Genomic DNA, 25,242 nt, shown 5'->3' on the forward strand with positions numbered 1-25,242 from the left:
GCGCCATTATCCAGTATGGAAGCTCGCCAAGAGAAGGTATTGGTTTAGGTTAGAAATGTTTCAGGTCTCAAAATTTTGAGTTCAAGCTGGGAATTAGGTACATCATCATCAAGCCATATGGCATAGATTAATCTAGAAATGTAGCAGTCCCAAAAAGATGTTACGATTTTTAGAATACAAAAAGGAAATACCCAAATTAAAAATGAGGAATTAAGAGGCTATTACTAAATCAGATTATAAAGCTGATTTACATATTTTTTTATGAACTGTTAGCACACTCGGCGCGTATTCGAGAGGTCCAGGTTCGAGTCCCGGCGAGGATACTGCTAATTTTCCACTTCTTCAGCATCAAAAATAACCTTATGTATCTACAGTGGCGCCCAAACTAAAAGGTGGTGGATGATGGTTCTTGACCAACAGGATTTGGCGACTGGGGCCTTTAAAAGGGGGAGTATATAAGGTATTTTCTTCCTCCTTTTTGCATGCCTTCGTGGTGTAACGGTAGTACACTTCAGCGCGTATTCGAGAGGTCCAGGTTCAAGTCAAGGCGAGGGCACTGCACTTTTTTCATGTACTCCTGCTTCAAAATAAACTAATGACTCTACTGTCTCGACATATATAAAGCATCTTTTGTTGATACTTTACTAATATATAAATTAAATATATTATGTAATTATATTATATTAAGTAGTTATATATATTATTTATGTATTTATAATTAAATTTATAAATACATAAACACCCAAGTGATTTCTTTTAAAAGAGCTGAAGAAAAGATTGGAGGGGGAGAGAAATGTGTTTAGAAAATTGTCGTTTGAAACGGAACGTAATATAAAAGTTTAAAAAGATAAATATTTCCTTTGTTCCCAAACAAAGGAAATTTATAAACATTCCTCGTAATCAAAGCAGAAATGTTTTCACCATACTTTGGGAGAAAACTGCAAGCGTACCTATATCCATGAATCATCCCATTATTTTACGCGAACGCCCACTTGATGGAAGTAGAAGAGATCTGGATTCATATTTAGTCCTTCACAGAGAGACGTATCACACTCCTGATGTTCAATTTAACCGATGCATAAATAAACAGAAAGGTATGTGTAAACAAACGCACATATGGCGAAACGTTTTACGGCAACACATTCCCTTAAACCTGGGGTTTTCATACTTTTTTGGCCCATGCTGTCTTTTCACCATTGCTGGAAGATCATTTCCAAAACTCGAAACATAAATATATTTATTTATCGATATTTAGATGATTTTTTCAATATGTTTCATAAATTATACAACAAAGAATGTAGAATATGTTGGCAAATACGAAAACTTTACAAACTAAAACTAAATAGATAAATGCAAGGTTGACCGCATCCCCTCCTCTGTAACTAATAATCAAAATTCCAAGGCAGGAATTCCCTCCTGTTTGAGAATCCCTGCTCCAGACTGTGACCTTTGAAAGTGTCTAGTAGTTCTCAATAAACATCCGTACCAATAAACATCACCTTCTTAAGGATACATGAAACATCTCGACAGGAAAAATGAAGCAGATTTTTGCAAAAGATTCAACAACATGTATTTTATTTAAAACTACAAGTATAATTGAGAGGCCCGGTGGTGCAGTGCCTAGCGCATTGCCCAGCAGCACCACAGGTCCGGGGTTCGATTCCCGGGATGGGCAAGGTCGACTCAGCCTTTCATCTCTTGATTTCCATCACTTGGGTCGATAAAATGACTACCAAATTCGTTTAGGGCCTAAACACTGGGAGTCCTGAGACAAGCTGACCACTTGTTAAGGGCATATGCTTACGCATCCGGGGCTCACGTGCAACGATGCGAAGAGGCATTATATCTCATTTTTCCTATTTGCAGGGATGGCAACAGCGGCCTTGGAAACAGCGCGTAGCGTCACCAAACGGCGTTTCATCGGAACGTCTCGTTTAAATCAAAACTCATGATGCATGTACAAATTTTTAATGCTTTTTCAAGTCACGTTGAAAACTATGTTAGAATTTTAAATAAACCAAATAAATACTGTATTTATCTTCCCTCTAGGATCGTAAGCATTTAAATAAATTAGCAATAAACCTTTCATCATACAAATTAGTTTTTAAAGTGTTTTATACAAATTATTATGAATTCTCAGTTGGCATGTATTTTTGAAACTTTTACGGGTGTTTACTTCCTTTAAAAACTGAGTTCAGACAAAGAAACAAATTCAGTTTGAATTACTCGGGCGTAGCTAGAGCGGGGCAAGGGGGGCATTTGTCCCCGGGCGCACAATCCAAGGGGCGCCAAACTGATGTTACGACATTTTAGAATTAAATGTTTTCCATTCTTGGCAAGCAGTAGGGGGCGCGAAATCTTCAGTTGTCCCTGGGCGCTGAAAACCCTAGCTACGACTCTGGAATTACTCAAGGAATTCAGGATTATTCAAGATAATTGATTCGATTTTATACGAGCGCAGTTCCGCTGCTAAAAGAACATTAATTTTATTTATATAAATTTTATGGCTTAAGTAATAATTGACTATTGTTCTTAACTAATAAACTAACTCTAACAAAATTACTAATTTGATCCTTTAATTTGGTTATTGTTAATTGATAGTAGACTGGTTTGTTCCCCTCGACAAGTCAATTAATCTGTGATCAACACAATTACTTTTGCAGTAGACTGGAATTTGAATTTAATATTTGGAATTTTTTACGCTCAAAGGAATTTTCTTTACAGATTTAAAATAATTTTTACTACAATAGATCTCTATAACTTGGATACTGACTTGCTACTTAAAAATACTTACTAAAGTTTTTTTTGTAATAATTCATAGGTTTAATTAAATTTCTTTTCTTTAAAGTTTATATATAAATACCTTTTCTAATAATAAATTATATATATGTGATACTGCGCCATTATTGTAATAAAGACTGTGCCATTATTGTAATAAGATGACTTGGTGAGAGAGTTGTAACGGACTGACGTTGGTTTTCTGCGTTATAACTTGAAGAGCGTTCAAGTGAAGTTGAACTGCGTTATAACTTGTTAGAAAGATGACAAACTACATAGTTAGAAAGATGACATTCGAAGAACTTACATAACGGTAAATTCCACAAATAATTTTATTCCTTGATAATGCACATCATCACTGTGGGTGCGCTGTGCGCCCACCAATTTTGTACAGCTTACATCTTAAACAATGAACGAAATTAGAAAAGTAAAACTAGCGGCAAGGCGACCTAGCGAAAAGAAGCAGAGGTGAAAAGCGAAGAGAGTTGCGACGCAGTTGACCTTTTATATCGGATTACATTTCAGATCACATAGCATACACACACATATATATATATATATATGTAATATACTCAGGAGCAGGAATTTCGGGTGCCGTTGTATGTTGTCCGCTTCACGCGGCAATTAGTGAAAATTCAATTGATGTACCAGGCCAACTCCTCTTGATTTACCGAAACCACATGTCGCCGAAGCTGCTTCGTGCAGCAGACCACATGATTAACGCCCATAAACTAGGCATAATTCAATACTGAGGCAAAGCGTAGAAAGTATGTTCAGGATGAAATTTTAAGTCAAACTGAGTTAGTTTTGGTTCGTAAAGCATTTTAACTGGATAATTAATATTGGTGTAAAATTATTATTGGGTGCGCTTGAGTTTTAGTTCAATTTACATCACTAGAATTACGTAAGAGTCATATGACATAGATTTTTCTCGAAATGACGCAGTGCAAATAGATGTTGCTATTTTTAGAATATAGAAAAGGGAAATTGATTAATGCTGCTAATTTAATCTTTAGAAAAAAAGACTATCTAAAATATTCAACTATCCAATTAAAAGTAAGAAACCACCAGCAAGAAAGCAAGAAAGTGAACTCCCTTTGAAAGAGAACTAAAACTAACTCCCTTAAGATTTCATCCTGAACATTACGCACTTGCTTTCCAGGCTTTGGCCTCGATAGACTGCTGTCTGTCTGCTGCTGCTTTCTTGCTACAAAGTTATCAAAGATGTAAGCCTTTTGGAACAGGCACATTTAATGTGCCGACTTGTGTGTAGTGGCAACATGTTGCTGAAAATAAAACTGAAGATTTAATCTACTTTCGCCTCCAATTTCCTAGTCATTATGGATCGACACTTCTACGTCATCAAAATTCCTGATGCTGAATTTTTCTTACATATATATCATAAATAATGAAAAAGACGTAGTAATGTTGATGGCCTAGAACGTACATCCATATTGAAGAGGAAGAATATGCGTAATGACTAGGAATCTTGGCAGTTGAGTGAGACTAAATATTCATTTTTATTCCAATTGACATTTTTGACCACAATTTACTTGACACTCTAATTGTGGCTATTCAAGAACATTTACATTTTTGATACTGTTACGATAGGAAGAGAGCACAGCGAAATAGCGTCCAAGTAGCACAGTGGTTGAAGCTTGAGTGCGCCATTATCCAGTATGGAAGCTCGCCAAGAGAAGGTATTGGTTTAGGTTAGAAATGTTTCAGGTCTCAAAATTTTGAGTTCAAGCTGGGAATTAGGTACATCATCATCAAGCCATATGGCATAGATTAATCTAGAAATGTAGCAGTCCCAAAAAGATGTTACGATTTTTAGAATACAAAAAGGAAATACCCAAATTAAAAATGAGGAATTAAGAGGCTATTACTAAATCAGATTATAAAGCTGATTTACATATTTTTTTATGAACTGTTAGCACACTCGGCGCGTATTCGAGAGGTCCAGGTTCGAGTCCCGGCGAGGATACTGCTAATTTTCCACTTCTTCAGCATCAAAAATAACCTTATGTATCTACAGTGGCGCCCAAACTAAAAGGTGGTGGATGATGGTTCTTGACCAACAGGATTTGGCGACTGGGGCCTTTAAAAGGGGGAGTATATAAGGTATTTTCTTCCTCCTTTTTGCATGCCTTCGTGGTGTAACGGTAGTACACTTCAGCGCGTATTCGAGAGGTCCAGGTTCAAGTCAAGGCGAGGGCACTGCACTTTTTTCATGTACTCCTGCTTCAAAATAAACTAATGACTCTACTGTCTCGACATATATAAAGCATCTTTTGTTGATACTTTACTAATATATAAATTAAATATATTATGTAATTATATTATATTAAGTAGTTATATATATTATTTATGTATTTATAATTAAATTTATAAATACATAAACACCCAAGTGATTTCTTTTAAAAGAGCTGAAGAAAAGATTGGAGGGGGAGAGAAATGTGTTTAGAAAATTGTCGTTTGAAACGGAACGTAATATAAAAGTTTAAAAAGATAAATATTTCCTTTGTTCCCAAACAAAGGAAATTTATAAACATTCCTCGTAATCAAAGCAGAAATGTTTTCACCATACTTTGGGAGAAAACTGCAAGCGTACCTATATCCATGAATCATCCCATTATTTTACGCGAACGCCCACTTGATGGAAGTAGAAGAGATCTGGATTCATATTTAGTCCTTCACAGAGAGACGTATCACACTCCTGATGTTCAATTTAACCGATGCATAAATAAACAGAAAGGTATGTGTAAACAAACGCACATATGGCGAAACGTTTTACGGCAACACATTCCCTTAAACCTGGGGTTTTCATACTTTTTTGGCCCATGCTGTCTTTTCACCATTGCTGGAAGATCATTTCCAAAACTCGAAACATAAATATATTTATTTATCGATATTTAGATGATTTTTTCAATATGTTTCATAAATTATACAACAAAGAATGTAGAATATGTTGGCAAATACCAAAACTTTACAAACTAAAACTAAATAGATAAATGCAAGGTTGACCGCATCCCCTCCTCTGTAACTAATAATCAAAATTCCAAGGCAGGAATTCCCTCCTGTTTGAGAATCCCTGCTCCAGACTGTGACCTTTGAAAGTGTCTAGTAGTTCTCAATAAACATCCGTACCAATAAACATCACCTTCTTAAGGATACATGAAACATCTCGACAGGAAAAATGAAGCAGATTTTTGCAAAAGATTCAACAACATGTATTTTATTTAAAACTACAAGTATAATTGAGAGGCCCGGTGGTGCAGTGCCTAGCGCATTGCCCAGCAGCACCACAGGTCCGGGGTTCGATTCCCGGGATGGGCAAGGTCGACTCAGCCTTTCATCTCTTGATTTCCATCACTTGGGTCGATAAAATGAGTACCAAATTCGTTTAGGGCCTAAACACTGGGAGTCCTGAGACAAGCTGACCACTTGTTAAGGGCATATGCTTACGCATCCGGGGCCCACGGTTAAGAAAGCAGATTTCGGGCGCTGCAGGCCTTGGCTCATTAGGGCTGTTACGCCACTGAGTTTAGTTTTAGAGTTTACAAATATAATTAAGATTTTTTCACAGTAAATATTATATACTTCAGCTTATATTTAAATCAAAGGAATTTAATTAGCTGCATAAATTAGTTTGCTAGAGCTAATTCACTTTTTATATAGCTACGTGAAATTTTTTGAACAATACTCTGTTCGGTACACATTTCTAAAATCCTATTAAGTTTATAAACTTAAAATTTGGTAGGGTGACAGAAAATATACTATTCGAGAATAATATGAAGCAATTCCATTTTGATTAAAAAAATGTTAAATTAAAAAATTTTACGAACATTTTTTTCATTATTTTCAAAATTTTTCCATTCAGATTTATAACGTTAGGTATTTTTAAAGAAACAAGTTAGTTTTACAACTCGGGAAAGTTTTAACACTCTACCTGAAATAGATATTTAGAAAAATGTACCGAAGCATTAAAAAAACACATTTTGAGGAAAAGGCAAAAAATTGTATGCATACCCACAATGCTTAAAATGTACTATTTTAAAACCTTCCAGCACCATAATCATTTTGTTTTAACACTTTTGCATCAATTGTTCTCTGTTTTATCATTTTAATTTTCACTCTGATGGCTGATTTAAAGAGATTTTAAAAATTTAAGGCTGCTTCTCGAATTCGAGCATCATCAATTTTTTTTTCAATGAATAGTTCATATTATGTCCCGGTTCGAATCCCAAATATTTTAAAACATTTGTGCGGTTGTAAGCGCCATCGTTAAAACTAATTATAGCATCTAAAACACCTATCATCGAATCAGTTATTACGACAAAAACAGTTTTACATAAGCGTTCCCATAAACAATGGTTAAAACCCTCATTTGGATTCTGATTTCTGCCATGTATGCATCTGCACAGCAGTTTTCTGTCAGAAAAATTGGAGAAATGTATCGGAAAAATGTAGTTTGGCTACTCTAGAAAGAAAGAGAATAAACCATAGGGTAAAATAAAAAGAGGATTGGCTCTTTTCAGTGAGCAAGAAACGTGGAAAATTTATGTTCCTAATGCGAGGGGAGGAGAGACGTGGCATTGTTTGTTTACATTTTAAATACCGTATTTTAGGACCTTATATATTCCAAACCTGTAAAAATTATATATTTATGGAGTAATCTGAGTCTGCTCTGCTAAAACTATAATTGGAAATTCGAAAATTTGAACCATTTTATGTTCCATGTACCCTTAAGGCAGCCATTTCCAAAAAAGACCAGAGCCATTTGAAACCGATAATAGTTTTCTTACTGACGGTTCTATGTATCTGTTTACTTTCTATACAACATCGTATGACAGAAATGGGATGCAAAAGTATTCTTTTATAAGCATGTAACTCATCTCTTAAGCGGCCAAGTTCACAAATATCTCATTTGAAGGCTTCAGAATAAAATTTGTATTTCTGAAAAATTCTAACGCATGACGTTCGTTTCGTGAAACCTCTAAGCACAGCTAAAGACTATATTATTACGAATTTTGGATTTAAACAGCTAATTTTAGTAGAATTATAATTAAAATTGTTGTATTTCCCCGTGCAATTCAGCGCGAGCCAAATTTTGAAGAGAAAGCTATGCCGGAAAATCAAGAATGCAGGGGCACGTGCATTTAACATTGGATAAATGGATACCTTGATAATTTTTATTGAAATTAGATAAATGTAATTAACCACTATGTTAGCTGTAACCGTAATTCTATCCTCATATTGCTTTCTAGTAATTTCCAGAAGCAAAAATTATTAAAAAAATTAAATTCCAGAAGCAAATATCTCGCGACCGGTTGAAATCTATAAAAAGCCAGAGAGAAAGAGCGTTTTAGTTCAGTTGTTTAGTTAGCTGTTTTTGTTATTGTTGCGAGCGTGAGATAGGATTAGCTTTCTTTTTAAATGCGCTGTACCTTGCGTTCTATTTATTATTTTTAGTAGTTTGAAGTATAACTACTGATTATTACTGCCTGATACTATGAACCCTTGTACAAATATCTCTCAGAAAATTCCAGCGTCTGGTATATTTCTATTGATTAGAATAAATTTCATTCATTTATTATCGGGCTTGTGCATTCATGAACCCGTACGCACGTAACAACATGTTTTTAGAATAAAGTCTGCTGCTATAGGTTTACTGTAGATAATAATTATAGTTCAGAATGAGGTCCGGTATAGTATTGGGAAAAGAGATGAACATACAAGCGTAAAGTAAACTCATACGATTATTGTCACTGATATTTGATACGCAGCATTTTCGAGCCATTTCAATCTAGGAGTAATGAGATAACTGCGTTTTTGTTTCAGGAGATTGACAGCATTTTATGCAAATGTAACGAAGATATCCCAAATGTTTGCTTATTTGTGATTCCACCTGTTTCATTTGACTAAAACAAAATATTTTTCTTTTCTTTCTTTTTTTTCCTCCCTGCTGATTAAGATAACTATTAAACATGTAGAGTCATTAGATTAATTGGAAGCAGAAAAGATGAAAAATATGCAACCGCCTTCGTCGGGAATCGAACCACGGACCTCTGGAATACCGCCCAGCGTGCTTCCGTTACACCACGAAGGCACGCTAGGGAATAGGGTGAAATACCTTATAAACAAACTTAGAAAGAATACAACAGCACTGATACAGATATCTTAAACCTCCAGCTAAATGCAGTCACAGTGAAACCTACTATTTTCTGCATTTTTGAAGCTAAAACATTCAACATTTGGAAAACACTAGATAACTCAAGTTCAATATCAAAATTTTCATGTAAGACAAAAATTCATACACCATGTTTTGAGACGAAAATAAATAATAATAATAATAATTCGGTTGAACAATTATTAATGCCAACTGCACTAAAATTTTGAAAATTGCTAAGGTTGTTTAGAAAAATAAATATCATTGAACCTAATGTTTGTAATTTTCTTTCCAAATTAAGCTTAATAACTAGAAATCTGACACATCATCTGAACAAATTCAGGAAACTGAACTTTTGTTTTTAAATACAAGTTAGTATTTTTCATTTGTAACAAATCTTCAGGTAACTAAATTGTACTACGACTAAATTAAAAGTGTATGAACACTAGAAGTTACAGTTGTACTCTAAAATGGCGTTCTACAGGTACGTCTTGCGCAGGACAGTAGGAATCCGACTTCTCCTTGAGGTGTTAACTATGCGGAGGGATAACCACCTACCCCCTTCTCAGTTATGCTGAATAGTTGCGCCAGCGTCACCAAAGTCTCAAGAATTGTCCGCAAGATCAGATCCGCTACGCAATGCAAAAGTTACTTTGTTTTTCAGCAGTGACGCAAATCGTTTCTTAAATTTTTAACTCTTGCCATTTTGCTGAAACTAGTTTGTCTTCACTTTTCTTTTTCACACATCCTTAACTGGTTATAAGGAGCGGATCGCGACGCTTGGAGCCAAACCACTCATCCTGTTCGCGTGAAGTTGTTGTTTAAAACTTTCCGGTACAGTAGGTTTGCTTTCCATTTCAAAGGAGAAATCTTTGGAATGATTGAATTTTCTCGAGAAATACAGCGATAAAATTTAGATTTATAGCTCTCAATACATTAGCGTGATCTCTAAATTGCAGATATTATAAATCAATATGCTCTTCCTCTCCTATGAAGGATTCTTTAATGGTTCGCTTTATTCTAGCCAGTTTACCAATAGAATGAAAGCTGTATGATTAACAGCATATAAACCATACACAGATATTGTATGATTCAATCATGCACATGGAGATGTATGATTCAATCATGTACATGGGAGAAATTTTGCTTTTTCATTTTCCACCAGGGAGGTGAGTGCTAGATATATTGACTAAGCATCGCAGCATAGGCTGGTCTACTGTAAGTTTAAGTCCTAGCTCAGTCATTCTCCAATTTCCGCAAAATTCCTAACTGAAACATTCTCGGTGGCCTTATGTTTTGTTTCAATAAAGCTAACAAATGCTCCTACTACCTTCACTTCTATAGATTCAAACGTAGCATTAAACTGGCTCTTCTGATTCTTTTAAGAAATCAGGTCGTAAAGTCATTAGGTTATTTTGAAGCAGGAGACGTGAAGAAATGTGTAATATCCTCTCGAATACGCTTCGAGTGTACTTCCAATTACACCACGAAAGTATGAGGAAAGGAAAGAGACAATACTTGATATACTCTTCCTCTTTAAAAGCAGACTGGATATTAGGCGATCCAGTCGCCAAATCTTGGCAGTGACGAATTATTGTCCACCACTTTTTAGTTCTGGCTCCACTTGTAAGGTCATTACGGGTTTTTGATGGCAGGAGAGATGAAAAATGAGCAATGCCCACGCCGGGACTCGAACCACGGACCCCAGGAATACGCGCCGAAGTGTGCTACCGTTACATCACGAAGTCATGCAGAAAGGAGGAAGAAAATACCTGATATACTTACCCTTTTAAAGGGTGATTGGGGATGAGGGGGACTCAATCGCTAAATCCTGGCGGTGAAGAATCATCATCCACCATTATTTAGTTCGAGCTCCAGTATAGAGACATTACTTTTCTAATGCTAGAGACTTGAAAAATCAGCAATGCTCTCGCCGGGACTCGAACCTGGACCTCTCGAATATACGCCCAGTGTGCTACCATTACACCACGAAGGCATGCAGAAAGGAGGGAGAAAATACCTTATAGTCTTAGAGAGAAATTACTGTACTAAATCTATTACCAATCCTTAAACTTCTTTAGTGTCCTTTCCAGTATCTGTGCTACCAGCACCGCTAATTAAAACAGCTTCATTTGATGCAGCAGAATGCATACGCTGCTTGTCTAAAATATAACCGATAAAGGTGGATTATTCATAAAGATCTCTAAAAATTTCTCTTTAAAAATATAAGATTGCACGCACTACATGCTATCATGTCAATAAGTATAGTTTTAGCATAGCGAGCTTAGCTTTAATCTTAGGAATCGTTATTCAACGTATTAGCTAATAGACGTTTCGAAGATAGATGAACTCAATTAGGAGATTTATTATATTACACTGTTGTGCCAGGAATTTTTAAATGTGAGGTATCGACCGTCCAATTAATAAGTTTTGCAGCTAAATGCATTGGTTTGTAGAAATGTGGTTCCCCTCAAAAAAAAAAAAAAAAAAAAAGAGTCAGTTATAGTCAGCAGTAAAGGGACTAGCAGTAACTAACGAATAACCAACTAAACGAGATTTAGCTGAAGCTAAACACAATTATCTAACGTAGTTGGCTTTTAAATTAAACTAGTCGGTGAATATCAAAAAGGCACGTATTACACGGCCGAGCGTAACAGCTTCGAGAGTGACTTAGCCGGAAGGCAAACACGCGTCACTAAGGGCTCCTGGCACTCCCTATCGAAGTAAGCTGAACCTTCTTTAAATACTTCTTTCTGCTAACTCATTTGTACTGAACGCGATTCTAAAAACTCATTCTGGTAGGGAGTTGTAACTGAAAACAAGAATTGAAACGAAAGAGTTTCAAAATTAAAATAACTGTTATAAAATTACAATATACCTTACAAGTGTTTACAAATGTTCTCCGATAAATATAATTAATTGACTTAGCTTCCCATGATTTTCATGAAATGCGAAATGTTCTTCCAGAAAAGGGTCCAGTTCGCTTAGGAATTCCAAATTCCATTTTCTTTTTACTCGTAATCCAATAACTTGATTTTTTCTTACGAAATGCGAACTTCAAGAGGACAGAAAATGAATCGCAGAAACGACACGTCTTCCCGAGAGATGTTGTTGAAGAAATAATTAGTAGTCTTGTTATGTTTATGTTGAATCAAATAAGCCATCAGTGATGTTCGTTATCGTTTTCATCGTTATGTTCTGCTGCAACAGTGCTGTTTCTCCGATCATTGAATCCGATGTAGTGAAAACATTTATGTCTTGAACAAAAGGCTACAAATAAAAACAATACAAATGACCTTGAGATGGTGAATAAAATACCCGTTCGTATTTTTTACATAATCCATTCCGCAGTTTATGTCTGAACTCATCTTTCGATTAAAATCTTATTTTTTCTCATCTAGTTCCTTTAAGCACTAAGCGTAGGTTCAAAAACTACTGCTGTTTTGACACAGCGATGGCTTAATTATGTTTGCAGTAATTCATCGTGTTGCTTGTTTTCTTTAATGTTCTATAACCCCAGATCTATTTCTTGGATTGCAAACTCTTTATTCCTCTTCAGGATTAATAGAGTTAGTTCTGCTTTGGAAGTGGACGAATGGAAGCAGAAATATTCATGGATGCAGGAGCCGCATGAGTGGATGACAACCGATCGGAATTCAATGAGGATAAAACGCCAATTTCGAAAGCTTGTTTATCTTTATTTCTTCTTTAAGTCCCACTCAAAACGTTACATTTCATTTTTTTTATTCAAAAAATGTAAATAGGCGAAAAATTAATAAAAAATCTTGATAATAGCAGTTGAAAAAGAAAGCTACTGGCATAAAATGAAACCTCGGTTCACGAATTAAATTTGTAAATTAATTTTGTTCGTCTTCCGTAATGCTCGTAAACTGAAACTACACACACTGGCCAATGAATTAGAAACCCAAGATCAATATTTTATTGGACCACCTTTTGGACGAATAACTGCTTAGATTCATTGGTAGATTGCTTAGACTGCGAGTCTACATGCTTCTGGAGTGCATTTATGTCCAGAGAATACCATGCATTGGCTATGCAACTTTTTAGATCTTGTAAATTAGATGGAAGAGAAGAGTGCTTTCGGATGCGTCTTGCCACCAGATCCCACACATTTTCTATGGGGTTAAGATCCGGGCTATGCGGTGGACAGGGAAGGTGTTGGAAGTCAGACTGATGTTCAGCGAACCCATTTTGAACACTTCTGGCACGATGTATAGTTGCATTATTGTCCTGAAGTATCCGTCACCATCAAGGTAAAAATGCAACATTGCAGGGTGCACTTGATCTGCCAGTATATCTATGTGTCTCGTGGCGCTTTGTTTACCCTCAACAACAGGGCACCACTTCCATGCCCCATATCATGATACTCCCGCCAGATCCTTGCACAGTGCGAGTAAGAAAAGATGAATTCATGGCTTCATGAGGTTCTCGCCAAGTTCGACGTCTTCCATCAGTGCAAAATAAAGTGTAGCGTGATTCATCCGACCGCATTACCCGTTTCAAATGCTCAGATGTCCAGTGTCTTCTTTCCAGACACCACTGCAAACGAATTCTTGCACGTCGGGCAAAATGAGTGGTTTTCTCACGGGCAGACGACTATGCATTCCTATACTCTGCACATGGTTCGAGCTGAAATCTGTTGGGAAGAGCCTTGGTTGACGATCTGTGTCAGTCGAAGTACATTGGAGTTCCTGTCCTGCCGTACAATTCGTCGGAGACGGCGCCGATCACTCTCTTGGAAAACTGCTCGAACCGCAGTTACGCGGTCTAGAGAAGGATTGTGGGTTCTGATTCCAACTTTAGAAAACCTTTGATATGGCTGCTTTTGAGAATCTAGTGAGATTTGCTGTCTTAAAAATTGAGGCCCTCGGTAAACCGGCACCAACAATAAGCCCTTTTTCAAATGGGAAAAAGATCTGTCGATTTTCCAATTTTACTTCATTCATCGTGAAAAGCACTCTTACGTCTTACATATATTAGCATTCTAACCACATATAACCCACTTCATAAAAAAATTTGCCTATTTCATCCCTAGCACGCATTCAAATGAAAATCTCAAAGCTTTCTTATTCATTTCCAAGTGTGTGTATTTTCCCTCTAGGAATTAATGCAAATTAAATTAATCTGTTACTTGGCCATAATAGGTAATTGCTTCTGAAAGATTTACAGCAATACTTCTTGAACAAATTCATGACACAAAACTTATAGAAATCATCATTAAATCTGAGGAGGAAAACGTTAAACGCAGTACTAAACAAATAAAATAGACGAAAATTCAATTCAGTTCTACCTTACCTGTACGAAACAGCGTGGACGGTATAAGTGTGATGTAACGAGGAAGAGAAAAGAGAAGAGACGTAATCATTTAGATTAGAAGTCCCTTACTATAAAATCATCAGATAACCAATCGTCTTTCTGGGGCATCTTCTTTTAATTTTTTTAAATTTTATTCCAGCATTCTACTTTAGGGTCCCCAGGCCTCCGTTTCACTCAAAATTTTATCCAATGGGATTTGTTGTTGTCTACATTTTAAAAATATTTCTAAAGTGATGGCGTAGCATTATCCTTCAATATGCTAATGGTGTAGCTTACTGCTGCTTTATCAGAGCAATATCGTTACATGAATCTTTACACCTTACTCCACATTTCTCAAATTTGGCAGATCAAAGAATTAGGCTCATTTCGTCTTTACTGTGACGACATTTGCTCCATAATTGCCTTGTGTTGCTACTTCTGATATTATTCGAGTTCTTTTTCGTTCAGCTTTTTTTTTTTTTTTTAAATCCTCTAGTAACTTTTTCATGTCTTTATTAACTTTAATGAAATTTTCAGTGTCCATACCCTCAAAATCCGTATCTGCAACATAATCTAGCCATAATTTTCTCCTGGCCGAATCCATGGTTATGCACATCACTTACTTCGAGGTTTTGTTAGGGAGAGTTAAGCAATGAAAAATGTTCCTAGAATCCCTGAGTGTTAATTCTGTGCCAGAGGTTACCTCAAAACACCTTTGAAAATCATTTTCTGCCGACTTGAATGTTGGAAAACATTAGCTTTAGACTATTATATGGTGGAAAATTAAGTGAAGAAGTCATTAAAGTGTGATCTGATGAGCAAAATTGGGGATTAATTTGGAACTTTTAATTAGTGTACAGTAAGAGGTAAATTTGCTATATTTAGAGTTTTTAATATCTTGAAATCTTAATAAAAATATCCATGCTTTCGTGTTTCGAAATGCATTGAATCTTTTTGTTGGAATCGGCGGCAGTGTGAATTCCATTCATTAATGATTTTTTTTTAATCCAATGACGAGCACATGCCTATTCAGCTTTGGCCACATAAGGCTAGAAGTGGTGGCCATTTTATTGTGGAGGCACCTAATAAGCGACCACCGGTGCCACCTATGAAAGGACGGACAGTTACAATCATGCCTTCTCCGGGACTCGAACCCCGGGAGCCTTTCGGTACCGCAGTAAATTCCCCTAACCACTACCATCTGGACGGCTGATTAATGAAACTATAGCGGAGCGCATCTCTTTACTTTATCATCTTACTGTATTTAAAACTAGTGTGGACTAATCCCTTTCTGGCATTTCTTCAAGAGCTTAATTACAGGGAATGGGACTATTCGCCGTGGCCGTTTCGACGTTGCCGCTTCGCCGTCGGAACATTTCGACATCAATACATATTTTTCTTTACATGATTGCATTATACCTTGCCGTATTATATTGAATAGATTGTATGCCATAATGGATTGAATGCACAAGTCCGATAATAGGTTAATAAATTTTATTTTATCAAAAGAAATATTTCAGAACTCTGGAATTTTCAACAGAAATAAATACTCGTACAAGTTTTCACTGTATCACACAGTACAATCAGTAGTTATGCTTCAAACTTCTATAAACGTTAAACAGAACGCAATGCAAAGCGCATCTAAAGAGAAAGGCAACTCGAACATTTCAGTTCACGGGAAACTTAACAACTCGCAAAATAACTAAGCATATCAACTCAGATGCTCTCTCTCCGGGCTTTTATAGTTCTCAACCGCCCGCCAAGACATTTTTAGTACATTCTAGTTCACGAAATTACTGGAAAGCAATACGACGGTGGAAGTTACGGTTGCAGTTAACATCGTGGTCAATTACATTTATTCAGTTTCAATACATACTACGGTGATACAAAAACCGGACCAAAATGCTGCCAAATAAACACCAAATTTTGGCGATTTTTTGCGATTTCTTGCCAACTTTGTCCCCCAAACCGTTGTCAGCGTAGCGATATCTCGCCAAATTACCCGAAGTACCTATTTACTCAATGTTAAATGCACTTACCCCTGTATTCTTACTTTTCTGGTATAGCTTTCTCTTAAAATTTGTCTCGTATAACATTACACAGAAAAATACAACACTTTGACTTATAATTCTACTAAAATTAAGAACAAAATTAGTAACATTATTCAGTTTACTAATTCTGTTTACCTATTGTGTATTGAAGAGATATTGTTCTTTATATGCCTATATTATATTATTAAGTTTATTTAATTTAAGAATTTTGTTTATGTTATATCAGTTTTTTCCTTATTACGTGCTCCACCCTTAGGCACTACACGGAAAGGGAGGGATGCCCCGTGGAGGTCTTTTTAAAGGGAAATTGGCTCGTATCCACGTTACACATGGAAAAAACCACGAAAACGCCCGTGCAGCCAGCCCGTTCGCCGGGACTCGAACCCCGGACCGAACTACCAGTGTTCAGCGGCTTTTACCGCTCGGCCGCTAGTTGGCTATATCAGAGGTTTAGTCTCCAGTTCTCTTTGATACTGACAGAATTTTCTAACTAACTATGTGTAATTTTTTTATATGTATCTCATATTTGTAAACAACTATATATATTATGAGCAGCCTTTATTACGTTTACAAAAGGTAAACAGATTTATAAAACTAAATAAATTTAATACGAGTATAATACGGCCAGATGTAATACAGTAATGTAATGAAAAATATGTCTTGACGGCGAAACGGCCACGGTGAAATGTGACGGCGAAAAGTCCTAGACCCTCTAATTACATACTCTCTCTTTCATAGTTGCGTATCGGTGAAATCCATGAAACAAGAAGACGAAAGTCTTTGACTCCTATTCAGTTAGCTTAATCGTGAATATTGGTGCACTCGGGGTTTATTACTCCTATTCACGAGCACTTTACAACATAAAAATATACATAGTTAGTATACTTCGAATATTAAACTAAAGTGGATATCCTCTTAGTTTTGAGGTCCTGCCAGTAGCCAAGCGGTTAAGACTGCTGAATACTAGTAACTCGAACCCAAGGGAATGGGGCTCGCCTCATGGGTGGTTTTCATGGTTTTTCCCATGTGTAACACGAATACGCAAGTTTCCTTTAAAATGTTCTTCGCGAAGATCCAGATAACCTAATCTCATAATTCTGAAAGTGTACTGCGCGATTAAGCAATTATTTTAAGAGTATAATCTTCTCCGTGATAAATAAAAACGGGTATTAATATAAACTTATCTACAATTTGTGCATATTCTTTATTACCAAATTTGAAGGCACGGTTATCGGAATATGTAATGACAACTGCTATGGCGAAAGTAACGAGGATCCGAGCATCACGTTTAACCTAAAGACATGATTAGACAACACATTTCAGTATCTATATATAACAAATCAGTTTTTTGGCTGATTATGTTTGTAAATTTCTTCCGTTATTCAGTTTTTGAGCAAGTCGATTGTGTCTAGCATTAACATAGGAAGAATTTAATTTCACTCCACTTTCCTCAAAAAAATTTAATTTGATATTTTAATTTAAAATATGTAAAAAATCATTAATTTAGCGTATGTAAGATAATAAAATTGCTTTGTACTTTAATTCTAAGGGTTTAAAATCAAAGGAAATTTTAAGTTAATATAGCTTGTTTGTTTTCGTTAAACTAAAGCACACGTTCACTATCTGCCTAACAGGAAGGATGCTATCATCGAGCAATCTGGAAGAAAAACTGACTCGTATTCACATTGCACATGCTGGAAATTGGGAAAATGCCCAAGAAAATTTAAGAAAGGTGTTGACTGCGCACGTAAAATGTTCGTATTATAATTATTATAGCACTTACTGAAAATCACCCTTCTTCTTCCTCATCAGCTCGATAATCCAGGGGGTCCTGGCCTTCAGCAGAAGTCTTTTGAAGGTATCTCTGATTTTGCCAACTCTTTTCCAGCTTTTGACCTTTAGAATGTTTAGGTCATTTGAAAATGCAACGTTCCTAGAAATAAACATAAAGAAATATTTTTAAACTTGTAGGGTTTTTCTTAATTTGCATAACAAATTTATTTTAAGTTTTCCTGTTCTCAACTTCCCCTCGCATTCTCTCGCCAGGATGTAAATTTAAAGTTAAGTGAAGTGCTATTTAAACGTGTGATTATTAAACGTGTGACAACGGAACATAGAGCCATCGAATTTTGAATGACGTAATCTTCCTACGAATATGGGCATGTGGAAGACCAAATTTGGAATTTGTTTGATTATCGATTTCCTATTTTGTAAAACTTTAACGAATTTTTTATTAACAAACTCAAGGATTTCAAAGCAAGGAATGGCAACGTTGTACAGAAAAACGTTATTATCTACAGCGCATGAGTCTCTGTATCGGAAATTCTAAAGATATGCTCATTTTAAAACTATTCTGCGATATTACTGTTGAACTGAATTTTATTGTGTAAACGCGGAGAATGTGATATTTAATAAATAAATGTAACACACAAAATGTTAAAAAAACGTTCCTTTGGACGTAATTTAAAATATGAAACATTTCAGTTTTTTTTTTTTTTTTTTCCTCCTGTACAGTGTTGCCATTGCTCGTTTTGAAATCGTTGAGTTTGTAGATAAAAAATTCGTTAAAGTTTTACGAAATTTAAATACATAATACAACAAAATCAAAATCCGGGCTTCGAAGTGCTCATGTTCGGTTGGAGACGTACGTTATCCAAAACTGGATGGCTCTGGGTACCGTTTTTTATCACAGTGCGAGAAACATTCATGCAGATTATTCATCACTCAGTTTTTTTAAATATAATACATGGCGAAAATATTTGGTGGCAACAGTTTGAAAAGCGGATCGATGTAAAATGCCTCTTGAAATTAATAGCCCTTCTGGGCTAACGCCCTTTGGGTTAAAAATTTATGTGCCTACTATTACGTTTACAGATTCGAGTTTTTAGAAAAATGATGTTCTTTAGCTTCTTTAGAAAATCTTTATAGAAAATTATGCAAAAGAATGGAAATCCTACAGCCGACAAAATATCAGAGAATATTTTAGACGAATATTTCTGCGAAATAGCACAAAGGTTGAGATAAATGCATTCGGGTAGTGAAAGAAAACATGTTATGCTTCCTTTCCCGAAATACAAAACCATTGTTTTTCGTTCAGTGCTTTGATATATGGACTACAAATTATTACTCTATTTCTTTACAGCTATTACAATAATCTTATTTGCGTTTCCTTTTATCGCCCTTCGTCACCAAAATGTTAAATTTAATGCCGAGGTAGTCTTCAAAGCGTGACAGAAACGCAGTTTTCTCCAAGTAAATCCTTCCCAATATAAAATTGAAAAAAACAAAATAAAATAAAGAGAAAAATCAAATAACTGTAATAGTCGAGTGCCTGCGAGGGAGAGCATCTATGTTTGAGTTTGCACTAGAGCGTGGTACTCCATTGTTGCGGTGTTGGGCTGCTTCAAGCATCCGTTGTGTAAACGGTCGCCAGAATGTCCATCAACATGTCAGCCTATTCTTGTACAGCTTGCGTGAGTTTAAATAGAATATGAAATATATTCAGGGCTTATTGCCTGAAGAATTTTATGCTTCCTTGACAGTTGGGCATTTTACATTTCACGGAAGAAGGCTTTTATTTTATCACAATGCAAATATGTGTTCGCAGCTTTCTGGGCCAAGGATCAAGGGCATATAATTTACAATGTTTATGAACTAATATCGTAAATCGGAAAATTCTGAACATCAAAAATGACTGTAAAACGTACAAAAATAATAATTTTTATCTCTCGAATCCCGCAGAGATGATTTTAAATACTGATGCATAAGCTAAAACGCTTAAATCCTATGCTTCGCTAAACATTTTTGTTAAATTTAAAAGTTTTTGAACAAATTTTGCTCCCCCCCCTAAAAAAACCCGCTGCGAATCTTTCTATACATTTGCTTGTACCATAATTACATATATATATAAGATCTAAAGACCGCTCATTCGATGTTTCTCTTATAACATTTAATTGCACGATTAGAAGGTTATCTTGAAAACATTACATTAGTTTTATTTTCAGTCGAAAAGTCTGCGCATATACAGATGCTAATTGCATGAAGAATTATGAACTAAAAATGAGAACCAGGTTGAAAAATATTTAATGACATTTTATTACTGAAATGCATATATTTAAAAAAAATTCTTTAGTGTGTCAGTTGACATTCTGGGTATAATTTACTTATTTAATTTTAATTACTTTGTTTACTTCCTGTTAAAATCATTAACACGAAAATTTTACAATACATTATAATCTTCCTCAAAATTATATTTCTCGCACAGATATGTTTATCTCATGAAAAAGAAGCGGTTTTACAGCTTTGTTTACAGGGTGGGCGGAAATGAACTCCCTATGGAAAATTGTTTATAACTTTTTAAATATTTAAGCAATTTTTATGAAACAAAAAGCATTTTTACTTACAGTATAGAAATTCATTACATGATATTTCATTTATGCCATTGCAGGTGTCATTGGCGGACCACGGCGCAACGTCTAACCTTGCTTGAGTGGGCTCAGCTTGCATCATGGTATGAAGTACGGCAGTCCGTGGTACAAATATGGAGATGGATTGTAAAAGGACGTAATGTCTGGAAGATGTGCAAAGACTGTAAGGTATTGCCCTGCCAAGCTAATGAACGTAGGCTCTGTACCAGATGTTAGGAGAAGAGGTCGACTCAGAACATCCAGGACGGAGGAAAATGTGCCCAAGCAGTTCAGGAAATGTTCACTCAAAGTCATCAGAAATCGCAAAGACAGTCATCTCGCTAAAGTGGTTTAACCTGTTACGCAATCCGAACTGTACTGAAGGAAGAGTTGAATTTTCTTCTATGGAAACCACATTATTGTTAGGAATTATCGCCGGAAGTCTTTGATCAACGCTTGGAGTACGAGATAATGTTTGCTTGGTAAGAAGACTGGTCCGAACTATTTAGTAATGGCATATCTACGGCAGATGAAGTCGTGTTCCATGCTGAGGGTTTATTAATCGACATAATTGTTATTATTGGGCAGGACAGGATCCGAGGGTGGTTGTTGAAAAAAAAGCCAGCATTGCCCAAATGTGACAATAGTGTAGCATGACCTCTACAACTGTTGTGAATCCGTACGATCTGAACACAGTGAATGCAGAACGGTACCTTTCTATGATTGAAGACTAAGTTCACGGCATTGTATCCACGTGAGACAATGACCTTATGTTTATGTAAGATGGGGCCCCACCTCATTTCACACAGCCTGTTCGTGCGTTGCTCGAAACCTATTTTCGTGGACGCAGCCTAGGACGTCGGGACCCCCTAGAGCAGCGTACAAGGAGTCCAGACCTAAAGGCCTGAGACCTTTTTCTCTGGGGATATGCAATAAAGAAAGTGTATCGCACAAAACCAAAATCTTCCGAATCACTGGAGGAAGAATTCAACCAAGTTCTTACAACCGTACCGCAGGAGTGTCTGCAGAAGTCTGTCGCAAACATCCCCAACCGTTTACAAAAACTCGCCAATAATGGTGGTGCTCATGTGACAGAATGCTTTTGATTTTGTAGCATCCTAGCTAATTTAGAGTTCTGTGAAAACTAGAATACTGAAGAACAGTATAGCGACTATTCGCCGAGTTCTACTGCGTGTACTACGTTTTTGTGAGGAGTAACAACTCCGGAGAACTTTTAAATTACTCTTTTATTTCAACTCAAAATATATTTACAGATGACCCCTCTTGAGAGTACAGGAAGTTTCCACTTGGGCTTTAACTCGAAACAAAAAATATTAAACTAAACTAATGATAAATGAATTTAATCAGCCGGAGTTGCACAGAATCGCACTCGCAGAGTTGGCCTTTATTTAAGGATAACCGGTATATACTAGCAGGCACGTATTAAGTACAGCCGTAGAATAGCGAGCTTTAACTAACAGAAAAAACGTAGCCGAAAGGCAGAGCATGTTCTCCTACTGAAGTAACCCAGACTTCAACTTAAATACTCGTTTCTACTTATTTACATAAATCGTAATACCGAAAACTCATCGTGGCAAGGAAACGTAGGTAGAAAATTAGAAGGTAAAAGAAAAGTTTGTTCCTGTGGCGGACCACACAGAGACGAGAAAATCGTGTGTGCGGTGCCCGCAAGTCATTTTTTCTTAGCTTTTACGATGTGTCATGCGACATGCTTGTGACATCGTAGACGCAATAATTCCCTTCAGTTGATAGTACAAGAGACATAACTTCACAACCAGTTTCTTGAGATTTTAGCGTTCTGCACTGTGTCTGTCGTCAAAGCCTCTCGATTTCGGGAGAGCTGACGAACCAATTATATTAATTTTCCTCTGATATCGTTCCAGATATAATGAATCAGAGGATGTAAAATACTACTGCAGAATAATCAGAGGATGTAAAATACTACTGCAGAATGTGGTTAATTCATTCTGCAGCTTGTTGCCATCGGAACAACACGCCAGAATGCTCCTGAACTCTCGACTAGAGAGATCCTCGTTAGCAGGTTCCTCACGTCCTGAGGACAATACTTCACTACAATAAATGTTCTGTACTATCCATGAATTTAATATATATATGTAAAGAGCTTCTCGTAATTGTAATAAATATGTTTTCAGTTCAGAAATGCAGTAAGTATTACGCAGCCTCCCAAATCTACTAATCATGTATGGAGTCAGAAGCGCTAGCTGCCGCCGGGTACCCACATTCCAAAATAAAAATAAATATTAGGAAAATAATGTAAAAACCTGACAATTTCATGAAAATTGGTTTAGTATTAAAAAAGTTATAAACAATTTTAAATAGGGAGTTTTTGCTCATCCTGTATATTTGCTCTTGCATCCAAAAGCATTTATAAGAGTAAAATCAAAACTCAAAATTAAGTTTATCTGTAAACCACTGATGTCTCTAATTGTGATTTGTGAATCATGCGAATCGACTATGAAATGTGTACGGTATTTTCGCCTTCGTACCACGTGCCTTCGTGGTGTAACTGGAAGTACGTTCGGCTGGTCCGAAGATCCCGATGACCGCACTGCATATTTTTTATGTTTCTTGCTTCGACAAGCCTAATTACCCTACAAAAGTACGTTCCTCGCAGTTGCGTTTACTTTTCTAATAATCTAATTAATAATTCTTTTGTCGAGAATTAATTTGTAAAGTTTACTGATTACCGAAAGGTAAACAAGGGCTGTCTGCTTTAGGAATTACGATTTTCTGTACGAGTTTCTGACTGAATTATTCGGGTTATACAGGTCATAAAACAAACAAACAAACAAACAAAAAACTGCTCTAAATTCAGATGATTTTATATTCTCTGGAAGGTATCCCCGTAGAAAAATGATTCCTATACTGGATTTTATCTGCATTCGCGGAAATACTAATCACTGTGAGAAGTGCTCCTGTGTGGCAGCTGATAGCTTTGAGAAGTTTCACTATATGTTCTGTTTGATTACATGTTTGTGTCAAAATTTACTTGAAAATTCTCATAGCGACCACCTCTGGTAGCTTGGGGGGGAGATCTCGGCAGGACTTGCCCCTGCCACTCAGATTCGATTCCTTTCAGTCAAAATTGTATTACTAATCTAAAAAATCTAATGTGTACACCCCACGACTTACTTGTACGGAATATTAAATTATACGCAATTTTGGCTGCATTTTATTTAAACTTATTTCCTCGAATTTCATTTGAGATATATTTCTCATTCAATTAATTCAGTTCTTACTTCGCGACAAGGCAAAAATACATAAAAACTCAAAATATCTTTATTAAAAATTGAAAAATATAAAACAATATAAAACACCAAATACAGTTAAAACAATTTTTACGAATAAATTAGAGTTCCTGCGCAAAAACAAGCAATTCGGCACTCTGCCTTCTTGCCTGCACAAAACTGAAAGTTTACTTTTGGTCTCACTCGGCAAAAAGACACTGAAGATGTGGAAACTGACTTAATTCACTATTCTGCCAGGTTTCAAATGTACACAAATATGGCTGCTATGGTAGAAAAAATAGATTTAGCCGCACTTAAACAACTTTCAAATTGTTCATAATTCTACAACTATTGCATGCAGAATCATTAAAGGCATAAAAAACCTTAATCGAAAGATTACAAACAGCATAATTCAATCATTTTTAAAGCAAAAAATACACAATTTACCAATATAAGAATAAGAAAACTGAGCTCACCGAGCCGAGTAACAGAGTGAGTATACAGGGCTATTCTATGATCATGGGACAAACTTGGAGGGGGTTGAGCGTACTAAAACATGCATTTTGTATATAGGAATTTGGGGTCTAAAGTGACATGTTAAGGCACGAACGCAAAGAATGACACGAGAGGAAAGATGAGTTTTTTTACAAAATCAACGCAAAACGCCTCTTTGCAGCAATACAGTATTCACAAGAAATGTTCAAAAGTACGACCACCAACAGTAATACGAACTACAGTTGTGACTGGCTGGCAATGAAGCGGGTAGAAGGCAATAGTGAGCCGGGCAAACCGCGATCCGATTGCATCAGCGGAAGAATTACTTGGACGCGAATTTTGGGGGCCGATGGACTAGGCTTATTGGACCAGTCCGATGGCCACCCCGTTCGCCAGATTTATCCAGCGTGGATTTCTTTTTATGGTGGCATATGAAGGGCATCATTTACGAGACTCCCGTTGACTCGTCGGAGGATCTTGTTGCACAAATATCTATTGCGACTGCAAGCGTAAGCGAAATGACTAACATTTTTCAGTGTTCGACGAACTCTTCTACGACATTATCAAGCATGCATAACTGATGGTGTTCGCAATTTTGAACATTTCTTGTGAATACTGTATTGCAGCAAAGAAGTGCTTTGCGTTGATTTTGTAAATAAACTTTTTTTTTTTTTTTAAATTACACTCATGTCCATAAATTAAGGATAATTCGTCACGCGGAACTCGAACTCTAAAATAAATATATCCCCTGTAAA

The 25,242-nt window shown here is 36.2% G+C and overlaps 1 protein-coding gene and 1 long non-coding RNA gene across 4 annotated transcripts in view; one reads left to right on the forward strand and one right to left on the reverse strand.

Moving 5' to 3' along the window:
- Positions 1 to 24,262, forward strand: part of LOC118199471 (uncharacterized) — a 224,560-nt gene extending 200,298 nt beyond the window's left edge. The window contains exon 3 of one of the 2 annotated variants that reach the window (XM_085823194.1): positions 20,765 to 24,262. In XM_085823194.1, the coding sequence (XP_085679320.1) occupies positions 20,765 to 20,806 (42 nt within the window). In that variant the 3' untranslated portion in view covers positions 20,807 to 24,262. The remainder of the gene's footprint in view (positions 1 to 20,764) is intronic. The other variant, XM_085823192.1, reaches the window with a different exon arrangement.
- The window catches only part of LOC118199472 (uncharacterized), a 254,071-nt gene that overhangs the window by 205,450 nt on the left and 23,379 nt on the right, over positions 1 to 25,242 (reverse strand). For both annotated transcript variants that reach the window (XR_015042923.1, XR_015042924.1), the window contains exon 2: positions 18,101 to 18,250. This is a non-coding gene — a long non-coding RNA (uncharacterized LOC118199472). The remainder of the gene's footprint in view (positions 1 to 18,100; positions 18,251 to 25,242) is intronic.

Source organism: Stegodyphus dumicola, chromosome 9 (assembly GCF_044657685.1).
Source record: "Stegodyphus dumicola isolate Sdum_Otavi_A_Nest chromosome 9, ASM4465768v1".
Lineage (NCBI taxonomy): Eukaryota > Metazoa > Arthropoda > Arachnida > Araneae > Eresidae > Stegodyphus > Stegodyphus dumicola.